Here is a 13384-nt window from a genome sequence, read left to right as displayed (position 1 = left end):
TTTTGGAGATCTTGGGAAAGAAATCTAAGTACAAGGATTATTGGTCTTTGTTCAAACAACAACAACCATTTGGAGGCGGGAGTTTTGATGTGCACTCGATCAAATGGCATTGAAATCTCTATTGCCTTTGTTTCAAAGTAGAAACAAAGCTTCAACGATTGAGCTACAGGCCCAACCCCTGGAATATGGGATTTACTAGAAGACATAAGTGACATTTTGTTTCCTAAAGAAATTTACTCTAGCAGTCAAATAATACACCGCCAGTAGGTTTGGTGACCAACTTCTATTTCATGACCATTCTTCTGCATCCTCCTCTTGTAAAAGGGTTTGTTTTCCTCTCTTTCTTGTATCTTGGTGGGTTAGAGGCTTGGTTCTATGTCCTCCTTCAGTAACTATTTTTTCATATTAATAAAATTTTAAAGGCCACCTTGGGTTCCTAGATAATTTTCGAGTTATGTTTGCTTATAATCATGCAAATTAATTTCAATCTATTAGACATCGCACCATCAATAAAATCATAAAATTAAAAATTTTAATAGCGGCCATGTCTCTATGCCTCTGTTCCCTTCTCTCTTTGAAAGAGAACAATCTAACAGGTGGGAACATAATACACTGCGTAATTACATTTAAATGGTACTTCACCTTTTTTTCAGCAATTTTACCTTTTGTTTGTCTTTATATTAAAAAGGGACTTTTCCCAAAAATAAAGTCATTTTCAAGAAAAGACAAACAAAAGGGGGTGGAAATATCATTTTCCTCATTTTCCTCATTGTTAGGGGTGCAACTTGGGTCGGGCTCAAACCTGACGGGTTCAACCTGATTTTTGGCTCGGGTTGGGTTGGCATTTTCCCGGGTTGGGTTTGGTTAGGGATGGAAAACGCCAACCGGATTTAATTTTGGTTTGGGTTTGGGTTGAGGCCTTCGCAACCCGACCCCTACCTGACCTCTGTCCTCTAATTTTATCATGATTTTCTTAGGGTTATGTTTTATTTTTCTTGTATTTTTCTGTTTGGCCCTAGATGAACCCAAAAACAAACCAACCTGACCCAACCCCAACTCAACCCGACCCGATTTGGAGGCGGGTTGGGTTTGGGTTGAGGGAATGCTATCTCGGGTTGGGTTAGGGTTGGTCTAAAACCCGAACCATCCTCACCCGAGTTGCACCCCTAATTCTTTTTCCTGAAGCCTCTAGTTCTTTCGACATAAAATGGGCGTAAAACAAATTTTACAACCCAAAATGGGTGTAAATTTTTTTACGCCCATTTAACTTGGAAAGAAACGGAGCCAAAAGGATTTAGCCAGATATGGTTCCATCCAATCTAAATCTGGCCTGTTGAGTGTTGACAAAATTTTGGCCTTGTTCGTTTTGGATTTTGAGACTTGATTATTAGTCCAATTAATTTTGAGACAAATAGTCATTATTGGACTCAATCAGTTCTCAAAATATAAAACAAACAACGGCCAAAATAGTCGTGAGAGGCTCTAGGCCCCGACGTCTTTTGTGGCCTCCCAACAGGCCTAACTAGGCCTCAGAGGCTCTTGGTGGCCCTGGAAGTGTGACAAGTAAATGGCAACCAAACAATAACGTTGATAATGTTAGTAAATCGAAAGTGAAATGTTATTAAATTCACCCCTTTAATTTATATGAGACTGCCAGCTCCAGCGTATGTGGCAATCTGGCCCGTTGAATCCTTTACACATGAAGTAAATCAGCCCCTCTGGAGTCATTGATACACTAGAGCTGGCTGTCCCAAGTAAAAAAAATACTCTTTTATGCTCTAAACGGGCCCGAACATAAAAATGTAGGAAACCTAGAAAGGAGTGCTGTTATATAACAATGGAGTGAGGATATCATTTCCCTCTTTGATAATTGTAATTTTTTATAGGGAAATGTTATCAGCACTACTGTATTTTAATGAGGGCACTCCTCACTTTATTAAAAGTACGGTATGGCCCGCACCATAAGATGATCCAAACCGTCCATTAGATGGGCCACGACCTGAATAGGTTGTGCCCCAAAATTTATTTCCATCGGTTGATCCTAACCCTCCGATCTGAATGTTAGAGGGTTGATCCTAACCCTCTATAGATCGGAAGGTTAGGATCAACCTATGTAAATGAGTTTTGGGGCACAACCTATTTAGGCTGTGGCCCATCTAATGGACGGTTTGGATCATCCTATGGTGCGGTCTATACCGTACTTTTAATAAAATGAGGAGTGCCCTCATCAAAATACAGTAGTGCTGATAACATTTCCCTTTTTTATATGGTGTAAGCAAGTCCAGTATTTTTCAAAAAGTACTGTACGGCCCAAACCATAGGATGATCCAAACCATCCATTTGATGGGACACAAAGTAAATAGGTTGTGCCCCAAAAATCATTTCAACAAGATGATCCCAACACTCCGATCTATAGAGGTTTACATAATATGTAGTTCCTCTATGGATCGGATGGCTAGGGTCATCCTATAGAGTTGATTTTTTGTGCACATACTATTTAAGTTCTGACCCATCAAATGGACGGTTTGGATCATTCTGTGGTGTTAAGCCATACAGTACTTTTTGAGAAACACTAGACTATACATACGGGTTACGCCATATAAAATCTCTGATAATTGCATCTAACAAAGTCGTCGCCTATTATTCTGAAGTGAAGGGCTGAGATTAAAAAACATATGCTTAAAGATAGTTTAGTCCCAGCCCTTCACTAAAAAGTGGAGGGCTGATTTGTGGGTCAGCCCCCCACTTTTAACGTGAATTGTGTCTCACTTTAACGCTTTTTGACGTCAAATCACTTTACAATGGGGCGTATAATCCTAATAGGGGTGTCAAAAAATCATCTGCCTAAAAAAAATGAAAAATTTTCAGAAAGGGAGTTGCTAGCAAGACGGGAATCCCGTTAGGAAAAAAAGACGAAAGCTTCTTTCTTGACACGTGCCCTAGAAGACAAAATCACAGGTGAATTTAATTTTTGTCTTTATTTTCTCCCTTGTTTCTAGGGTTCGTTAGCTGCCCTAGTGTTCTTATTTTTCCCCTGAAATTTCCTAAACTATGTCGATTTTTCCAGACGAAATATGGAGCAGAATCTTAGAGATTGGAATAGAGTCCTCTAAATTAAGCTACAGAGATCTTTGCTGCATCTCCATCTCCTCTAGACGCCTCAACAGATTATCAAACGATGATACCTTGTGGTCTTCCTTATTAACCCTAGATTTTCCCTCTCTCTTTCTCAACCCTCCCAAATCCCCTTCCAAACTCATTTATAAAACCAGGCAAATCTCTCTATCTCTCTCTCATGTCTTTTTTTTTTTTTTTATAAATTTCTCTGTATTTATTTTGAATTCTTTGATTCAAATTCATACCCATGGCAGGTTTCAGAAAGACAAAGCTCAGAAGCTCGCTGCCCATCGGCGCGCCCTTCTTAAAGTAGAGAGTGAAATTTATGTTCATACAAAAAACCTTGAAGAGTTAAGTTTCAAGTCTATTAGAGAGAGTGAGAAAATGAAGGAGACTATAGTAGAATTAACAAACCTGGAGAAGGTCAGGTACTGGTGCAATTCCTTGAATAAATTAGTTTGGATTTTTATAATTTTTGGACTTTGCTTTGGGAGTGTTAGAGATAAGGGTTACAATATCTTAGATTGGCTTTGGCAGGAGTTTTTAGAGGAAGTGCAAAGTGAGTTTCTGTTGGGTATAAATAGCATTTAAGTAGTCTCTTTTTAATGAAGAAATTTATCCTGGAAATTGTGTATTTGCACATAGGAGGACTGACCCTTCCCTCTAAGTGGGTCAAGAGGCTGATCTTCCCTATAAGAAGATCAATCATGTTGCGAACTGATTTGGGTATGTAACACTCATTTTCCAAATATTTGAATACAATGGAGATTCACCATAAATATTAGGTGTTCATATTGTGTTTGTCATTTTTTCAATTATCTGATTATGCATTGGTTGGAGCAACTCATACAATTTTCTCTGTTAATGTGCAACATAAATTGGAACTGTGGTTGTGGGTGCCTTTTTAATTTATTTTCTCTATATATGCGCTTGAATTGAATTTAGATATGTTTTTTTTTTAAAATTTTTTTGTTAGGCAAGCATCTGTGGCCTTGAATGTGTGGCAGCCGGAAGTTATCCGTGGTAAGCAAAAACAGATGGTTGAACAATGTGCTGTACCTGTTGAACATCGTATTAGGGCTCTTGAAATGGAGCTGAGAGTTTGCGAGAATCAAATTGCAGTATATAAGAAAGCTTATGTAAGTGTTGTGTCTTACCCAGTTGTTAAAATGCATGAAATTCATGGGCATTGGTGGCACACTCTTTCTTTTCCTTGACGGGTGGTAATGTTGTGGGACAGAAAGTTCAGGAACAGAAGCTTGATGCAAGCAAAGAACGGTTGGCATCTTTGAAGTATCATCCATTGCATGATAATCAGTTGGGGATGAACGTAGATGACTCTAACATGAAACGCAAAAAGTTGAAGCAATGCAATGACTGTAACACACTAACCTTATTTCTTTTGCTCTCTTGCTCTCTTGCTCTCTTGCCTTGCCTTATCTACTTCAATGGATGTTTTCTTGTTCTTTCTTATTTAATTGATATATTTCAAAAGTATAAGTGATTTTTTGAAGGATTCAAAAGTATAGGTGATTGATCCATGTATGTTACACTTACTCTAAAACTAATTGAAATCTTTTTTTGTTTGCCTCTGCATTCAAGGAAACTAAACTTTGTGAAACTTGTTAAAAATCCATCAACCCTGTTGGCCTCCTTTCATGACCAAGATACTTTTTCCCAATTGTCATTTTAACTTCTCTTGTTTCATAGATAAAACCCTCCCTTGGATTAGTATTACAAATGTTATGAATCTGATTGCTTAAGATTGAATTAGTAATATATGAATTAGACCTGGACTTGTGAGTAATTCAGATCCTGTACATCTTAATCGGGTGGTTACCCAAACTTTCCTAGCTCCAGCCCACATCCAACCTGTTGATAGCCCTACAAATAGTGATTTATTGTTGAGATAGGACAACTTGTTTAAGGGTTGATGGAATCATACAATTCAGATTGGTTCTTATGACGCCAAACTTGCTCTCAGACCACGAATATACGAGTTGGGACGGATTGGTGCAATGAGTACAAACCCTCTCCGCTCACCAGGGAGAGTGCTTCCACCTTGTAAAGAGTGCAACCCTGTGGCCTGTAGGAATACAATCCCTCCATATATTATGAATATGGATATCTCTACAATGTATTGTCACAAGAAAGTTACACTCGCTGCGTATGAACATTATTCGTGCACAATATGTCTGTTTTCATGACTAATATTTATGAGGTAAAAATAGAGCTAGAGCTTATATGCAAGGTATCACACACACACACAGACACACACACACACACACACATCTATAAAGTTTTTTTTTTGAATGGAAATTTACATCTTTTTTTGAATGCTAAATGGTAATTTGAAAAAGTTACATGTATAAGATATTTAATAGCCATGCTTTATTTTTAATATTGAACCATGAAAGCACAATCAAATACAAAGTTAGAAGGTCTAATATCAAACTCTAAAATATATTTACGATCGATAAATATGACACTAAAATATATGCCTCCCTTTTAAGCTCCCTTCATAAGGGGAAAGAGATCCTCACTGAAGTACACAAATTCGGTTGAAATCTAGTTCCCATTTCATCCATGCAAGGCCATTGGATCCAAGGGTGAAAGCTTAGCGTGTGCAAGCATTGTGTCCAGCCCTTCCTTTAGCGAACCTAGTGATGAAACTCCTGTCACACATCTTGACCAACCTTTCCTTTATAGGGAGATAAAAAAAGCTATATATTTCTTCTATAATGAAATTATACGCTTTATTTTATTATTATTATTATTATTATGATTATTATGATTATTATTATTATTGAATGGTACATCCTACTCTTAATTTATTTAGGCACACTCTTGTTCTGATGATGACAATCTACTCTTTGTTTACACCTGCCTAATTGGCTGTTGCTAGGTTTGGGAATTGTAAAAGCCCCTTACATCCAATTTCTAAAGGGTAAATAAAGGGAAGTGTAGAATAAACCGCGAAAAAACTTCTCAACACGGATCGAATACGATGTGCAGCAAAAAGTCAAGAAACAATGCAAAGAAAACAATCACACAAGAAACACAAGATTTTATGTGGTTCGGCACACTACCTACATCCACGGGGGAAGATTTTCACTATTTCGGTCTAGGGTTACAAACTCTCTTCTTCTTGGCTAAGAAACACAAAGAAAAACCTAATCCCCAAACCCTAGCATGTGGCTTATATAGCAACGCGACTACATGTAGAAATTTACCGAAATACCCTTAATCTTCTTCTTGGCTCGACCCGCGTGTGCATCTCGCACATTAGTCCGTCATGGTCCTGTATAATGTCAGAATACAAGACATCTGCGCAACTGGAAGAGTGCCTTTCTTAAAACAAGGGGTCCATATATCATTTCAACCCCTTTGACTGTATGATATATGAGCCATTTGTTAAAGCCCGTGGCAAAAAATCAACCATCCTAACCATGTGATTAGGGGTGCAACTCGGGTCAGGTTCAACCCGAAAAGAAGTCAGGTTCGGGTTTGGGTTGGGCTGAACTCGGTTCAGGTTCTGGTTGAAAGTAATGGTTCCTCAGGTCGGGTCGGGTTGAATCTCGTCGGGTTGGAAATCAGGTCAGGAAAAAGGGTTCCTTGGGTTGGGTTGGCCTTAACCCGACCCTACCCGACCTGAGTTGCACCCCTACATGTGATACTATTTCTTTTCTGGTCATTGAATCTGGACCGCCTGTAATGCATGTATTTTTTAATTGTTATTTTGGTGTGTCTTGATCAGACAAGATTGCCTGGTCTATTGATTTTGGGTAGTGACTATCCAAGGTTAGCCCTGCCTAGGGACACAAAATGGCCCATGATTCCAATAGTCGAAAACCATGCTATCTCCATTCAACTGGGATCAAACATAAAAACAACCTTGGGCTTGCCCGCTTTGGTGATGTAAATATTATCTACTATACAAGCTGGCTCCTCATCCCTCAAATCCCTTAGGAGGTGAGGAGCTCAAATATTAAGTCTTTCGCATGGACGCTATTTAATTCCTCAAGCCTAATGACTGGCATTGTTGAGAAAATCCGCCGGGCAAATAGGATACGATCGTACACAAATTAATAGAAAAGTAAAACTAGAAACGAACCACAAGATGATGAACACTGAGATTTATGCGGTTCGGCCAAGATGCCTATGTCCATGGGTGGGAACACGATCTCCCACTACGAGAAAAACAATATACAAGGATTGCAATGGATTAACCCAAAATCCACAAACCTGCAACCCTTTCCTTGCTTCTCTCATCCAAGACCGTACACCGAGAGTAGCTCGAGTAAAACCCCGAGAAGAAAACTCATGACAAGAACCCAAGAAGAAACTTTTTCTTCTCTTCTCTTCTCTTCGCTTCTCTCTCTCTCTCTCTCTCTCTCTCTCTCTCTCTCTCTCTCTCTCTCTCTCTCCCTCTCTCTCTCACGCCCAAACCTCTTTCCGCCACACAAGAGAACGCTTGTATCTCTCATTTTATACAAGGATAACTTTCTTCTAGTTTTGCCTTCCCACCACAACACACACTCCTAGTTAAATTAGGAAATGTGTGGTGGGAAACAAGGCAACTTTCCTAATATCGGTCCACTTGAAGATTATCCAATGATGTCGCCTCTGGCCCATTGTTGCTGCAAACCACCATTGGCCTTCCGAAGTAATGGTTATTCACCCATGAATCACCCTTGTTCTGACTCCTCCTTATTCGATCAACACAGCTAATGCACATGTGTAACTGCCAACCCGTCAACTCACCTAATCAACGCTGTAGAGAGATCTCTATCCGTCCTTCCCATCGCAGGTACTATCAACTTTTCACCATCGTCTGCAACCTAAAAACCCATCTCTGCACCAACTGCGAAAGAGACCCTAGGTGTGCACGCGCTACCAGTCTGTTTCCAATTAGCCATCGTGATCTTAGAGACACTGGTCATTGTGGACCCGACCATACGATATAATCTGCTACACTTCTGTCCTTTCACTAGAACCATACAGCCGCGTGTGATTTTCATGGGTCTACCTGCAGCTGAATACCCACAACTCCTGAAGTCCCGGCCTAGCAAAACTAGATTCTTCTGTATCTTTGGGACATACGCCACACCACCAAAAGTACAAACCACTCCGTCGAACATCTTGATCTTCACCGTCCCAATTCCTGTTACGTCACAAGTAGACTTGTCACCCAAGGACACTACACGTGCCCTTGTCTTCGGGAATGTATCGAAATATTCTCTCTTGGAGCGTACATGAACAGTGCATCATGAATCTAGATACCCCTCATCATTAGGAGAAGTGTGATTACATGTGGAGATTGTGGGATAGTCTCCAACCTTTTCGCTTTACACATCTGTTACGGCCACCACTGTATATGTAGCACCAATGTCCGATTGGTCAGCTCACTTCAAACAATCTCACTTGATGAGGTCGTATTCCTTGCAACGGTAACATTGCATGCCCTTTTCGCCGACTTTGGATCTTGACCTGCCTTTTCCTGATCTTTTGTCAGATGACCTTCCTCTTTGATTCTCATCATGAACAACCAATCCATGCTCTTGGCTTCTATCAAGAACATGCTTCTTCTACATCTCATTTGATAATAGCGACGCCGTAACTTCCTCTGACTTCATATCCTTACCATACAATAAAGTTATCACCTGGTTGTCATACACATTATGAAGCAAGCAAAGTAAGAAGCAAAAGGGCTTTGTATTCTTCCTTCAACTTTTCATCAACCTTGTGACGCTGATCCACAAGCCCATTGAACACAATAATGTGTTCCAGAAGATTTCCTGCCTTCCTGCATCTTTAGCCCGTTTAACTGTCGTTTCAGATACAATATGTTGGCCATGCTTTTTGACTTGTAAAGCTTTTCCAACTTTTTCCACAATTTAGGCGCTTCTTCTTCTTCTATAGCCTTAAACATAATGCTATTTGATAGAATTGGTGATTTAGGCTAGGGAGAGAAAAGAATAAGATGAAGAAAGAAGAGAAGTAGAAGAAAGAAATCTGGAGGGGAAAGATAGCTTGAAACAATAATCTAAGTTAATCATCAAAAGCAACAAAAATATATAATTTGGCCTATAAGTCTATGTCACAAATATTGTTCTCGGGACTTTCTCGGCAAGGGACAATCTCGGGATATATATTAACTTTTATTATTTTTTCGGTTTTATATCGGGAAATAAACGGTAAAAATAAATTACTTAAAAATATATAAAAATATTAAATTTAAGGAAAAAATATCAAATAATAATATCGTAAAAATATCGGGATAATATCGTGTTATTATCGGGACATTTTATGATAAAAACAAAAATATCGCTATATTTTTAAAGTCTCTTGATTAATTCAGAATTTTGTCGTTTTATCAAAATCTCACGATAAAAACGCTATATTTTGAAAATATTGGAGATATTTGTGACATAGCTATAACTAGGCACCCAACAATCAATAAAAGACTAAAATAACCCTAATAAGTAATAAAAGGCCATAATAACCCCGATAACGCCTAGAATAAACCCGTAACGGGTGTCTACGGTCACAATTAGCTACCCTCTGCTGAAAAGAACTCTTCTCCGGATCTATGTCACAAATGTTGTTCTCGGGAATTTCTCGGCAAGAGAAAATCTCAAGATATATTAATTTTTATTAATTTTTTCGGGTTTATATTTGGAAATAAACGTTAAAAATGAAAATTCTTTAAAAAATAGATAAAAATATTAAATTTAAGGAAAAAATATCGTAAAAATATCCGGATAATATCGCGATATTATCGGGATATTTTATGATAAAAACGAAAATATCGCTATACTTTTAAAATCTCGGGATTAGTTCGGGATTTTGTTGTTTTATCAAAATCTCGCGATAAAAACGATATATTTTGAAAATATTGGAGATATTTGTGACATAACAGTCCATATAGTGAAGAGTGTGGTACTACTCTAAGACGTCGGGGTTGCAACGATGAAGCTCCTCCTCTATAAGCCAAGTAGCATCAGAATCTGATTGACGACGCCACTTGACAAGATAACGCTAAAACCCCACCTGGCGCGACGTAATGATCTCATCAATAAGTATTTCTACGTCATCAATCTGGTCGACAAGAAGCGGTGGACCTGGCAAAACCACGTACTTGTCGATGTTGAATCGGGTAGAACTTGATTTTACCGTCATTTCAAACACTTCGCCCTTCTCGTTGTAGGGATCCACCTTGAACGAGAATCTCTCGGATAATCTTTCTACCCTGTGACGACCACTGTAACTGCTATCCAATCACAACACCCATGATTACTCCACCATGCCTAAACGATTGCTCCAACCTTAGCTCTGATACCACTTGTTGAGAAAATTCGACGGTCAAATCCGATCCAATCGTACACACAATAACGGAAAGGCAAAACAAGAAACAAACCACAAGATGAACACCGAGATTTACATGGTTTGGCGAAGATGCCTACGTCCACGGGTGAGAACACGATCTTCCACTATGAGAAAAACAAGATACAAGGATTACAATGGATTAACCCAAATCCACAAACCCGCAACCCTTTCCTTGCTTCCCTCACCCAAGACTGTACACCGAGAGTAACCCAAGATGAAAACCCACGAGAAGAACCCAAGGAGAAACACACACACTCTCTCTCTCTCTCTCTCTCTCTCTCATGTCCAAACCTCTTGCCGCCACACACGAGAAAACCCTTATCTGCCATTTTATATTTAGGAAACTTTCATCTTGCTTTTGCCTTCCCACCACAACACACTCCTATTTATATTAGGAAGTATGTCGTGGGAGACAAGGCCACTTTCCCAACACTCTTGTTGAGAAGGGGCATCACCACACCAAGTGGCAACATCAACCCCCCCAGAAAAACTCAATTACCTTTTATGCTGCCTCCTTCCTCACTAGTACCTTGCTGAACAGGCAGCCCTATGCACCGGAGAGCCCCCTAATCCCCCAGCCAGTGATTAGATCCCTTAACTTTGTGGCCTGATGACAACTAGCCATCTTCTCCATTTATCTAATAGGTACAGATTCATGGCTCATGGCTCATGGCTCATGGCTCATGGCTCATGGCTCATGGCTCATTGCTCATTGCTCATGGCCCGTGATTCCCTACTGTAAAACCCATCAAACTTCTCCGGCCATCAAATATGGGATAAGGTCTGGAACCCCAACATCTGTATGCCCTTGACCGTAGTAAAGGGGGTTCCGAAAGCATAATCAATTGGACACAAGCCAAGGATGTCTATCTTCTGTACTTCGCAAACTACCTTGGAGGAGATTGCTTGGATCGGTGGGCAGAACATTGTGTGCAGAATGATAGGCTTTCGGCTAATGAGGAGGGGGCTGATTCTCTTGCTAGGCAAGGGGTAGGAAGACCTAGTATGGTCTCCTTGGCTGAATTCTCAATCGAGCCGGGAGAATTGGTGCTGTAGTTATTATTATTATTTTTTTTGAAAGGTCTCCTTGGCGCTGTAGTCTTGGTTTCTTTTGTTTGTTCTTTTCTCTCTTGATCTGCCTATTCGATGTTCCTGTTGTGTATTCTTCCTTCATCTTCAATAATATTATTTTCCCACCATTCCAAATAAAATATTTTGGCTGAACAGGTGATATTTTCGAATCTTCCCTTTCCCATTCCGCAGAACATATTCTGTAGGCTCTTTTATGATTGACCACCCTCCTAGGCGTTGAAATACAAACAGGAAAGATGCAGTTTGCTAAACTCTAGAGATTGTTGCCTTGGTACAGGTGATATGAAATCTAAAGATGACATGACTTTTCCATGATGTTAAAATTCTTTTGAAAATTTTCACCACAAAAGTCCACAGATTTAGATTGCTTCCTTTTTTTTTTCTTTTGGGTTGTGCGGTGGGTGGGAGGTGGTGAGATAAGAAATCAAAGAGAAATGCTCCACCACCTAAAACAATGTGCCATGATGCCAAGGATTCTCTTCTCCCCTCCCCCATGCTCTTCCTCAATGTTACTTGCTGCATAGAAATTGCATGTTGGTTGCTGAGCCGAAAAGGTGACTGGAATCTGAGCTAAAAACTTGAAAAGTTTTTTTTATTGATGCAGGTTCTAACCCAAGTTCTAGCACAAGGAGAGATGCAGATTTAAACAAGAGGTCGTTGTAAGTGTTGAATTTAAAGAGGTTAAGGAATGTGGTGATAAAATGGAGAAAAATGTGCTAGACGACTTTGATAAGCAGCATTGTTCGGTAGAGGATTACGTACTTGACTACAAGGGATTTACAATCACTGTGCAGATAACCTGCTCTTGATTGACATATAGGGTGTCAAGTGCTGATTAAGGTATACTGAAGAAGCCAGTGATTTTGTTCCACAATTGTTGTGAAGCAGGAAAGATGCACCATGCACCATCTTTCTTGGATGGTTTTTTTTTTCCCCACTAAAGCCCTCGATCCATATGAAGTTAGGAAGGTTGATATAGGCGGGCATGTCAGAGTTTGCAATATGTGCACAGAGGGAAGGAACCAAAAGACTGAATAGCTAATGCAAACCATAGGCTTTGATACCAAATTGGTGCAAACCTGGGATCACATCAATAGCTTTCTGCCTTTCTGCTGTGGTTTCTCACAAGTTGATGACCAGCACTTCCATTTAAATTTGAGAGTGAAACAGTTAAGAGATGTTCCCAAAATGATATCGCACCTATGTAAATTCATCGAAAGCTCTTACACAGAACATGAACTGAGAAAAAAGAACACTACAAAGTTTTTTTTTTTTTTTTGAATGGTAAGAACACTACTAAGTTGTATTTGTAATACGAAGGGGACAGGTGAAAAAAGGAAATTCCTACTAACTCTCTTTGCAAAATGGAGTTGAATTGATATCTGTAACAGAGAAATCTAATCCCCAATATAATTAGGGACTAATGATAGCTAGAGATTGGTTTTACTTGAGTCATTGCATGTAGGGGTGTAAACGGATCGAATTCGGAGCGGGTATGGCTATATGCGAATTCGATTACAGGATACACTATCCGAATTCGGATTCGGATTCGGATTCGACGGATATTTAATATCTATTACCGAATTCGTATCCGTCGGATATTGTTCGAATTCGGATATTATCCGTATCCGTTTATCCGGTAAATTCGAACATTTTATTGCAGCACTTTATCTTTTTTCTCCTACTTACTCGAATGAATTTTCCAAACTCTAAAACTAGACCTCTACATTCTCTTCACAAAATTAACTCTCAAACCCTAAAATATATGAGATCCTCTTCTTTCTTT

The 13384-nt window shown here is 39.4% G+C and overlaps 1 protein-coding gene across 2 annotated transcripts; it reads left to right on the top strand.

Annotated features, from left to right (window-relative positions):
* Window positions 1-3003: 3003 nt before the first annotated feature.
* On the top strand, window positions 3004-12949 carry LOC143888402 (F-box family protein). 2 transcript variants are annotated; one of them, XR_013254583.1, is made up of 5 exons: window positions 3004-3272; window positions 3372-3545; window positions 4094-4256; window positions 4362-4496; window positions 12203-12949. XR_013254583.1 is itself a non-coding variant. In XM_077392807.1 (5 exons), exons 1-5 carry the CDS (start codon window positions 3052-3054, stop codon window positions 12259-12261), a joined length of 756 nt encoding a protein of 251 aa, XP_077248922.1. In that variant the 5' UTR covers window positions 3004-3051; the 3' UTR covers window positions 12262-12949. The 2 variants fall into 2 exon arrangements, 1 of the variants encoding a protein (XP_077248922.1); XM_077392807.1 differs by having other exon boundaries at window positions 4358-4496.
* The last annotated feature ends 435 nt before the right edge of the window (window positions 12950-13384 follow it).

The sequence above is a fragment of the Tasmannia lanceolata genome, unplaced genomic scaffold, assembly GCF_043159265.1.
Source record: "Tasmannia lanceolata isolate RefF3 unplaced genomic scaffold, GAP_Taslan_0.1 ptg000012l, whole genome shotgun sequence".
NCBI classification, from domain to species: domain Eukaryota; kingdom Viridiplantae; phylum Streptophyta; class Magnoliopsida; order Canellales; family Winteraceae; genus Tasmannia; species Tasmannia lanceolata.
The sequence above is the reverse complement of the archived record's forward strand: the minus strand, read 5'-3'. Positions and strand labels throughout refer to the sequence as shown.

Bases quoted from the DNA above. Each gene is read 5' to 3' on its own strand.
- LOC143888402 (XM_077392807.1), top strand. From the start codon at position 3,052: ATGTCGATTTTTCCAGACGAAATATGGAGCAGAATCTTAGAGATTGGA. The intron at 4,257-4,357 runs GTAAGTGTTGTG...GTTGTGGGACAG, and splicing joins CAGTATATAAGAAAGCTTAT to AAAGTTCAGGAACAGAAGCT. The intron at 4,497-12,202 runs GTAACACACTAA...TTATTGATGCAG, and splicing joins GTTGAAGCAATGCAATGACT to GTTCTAACCCAAGTTCTAGC.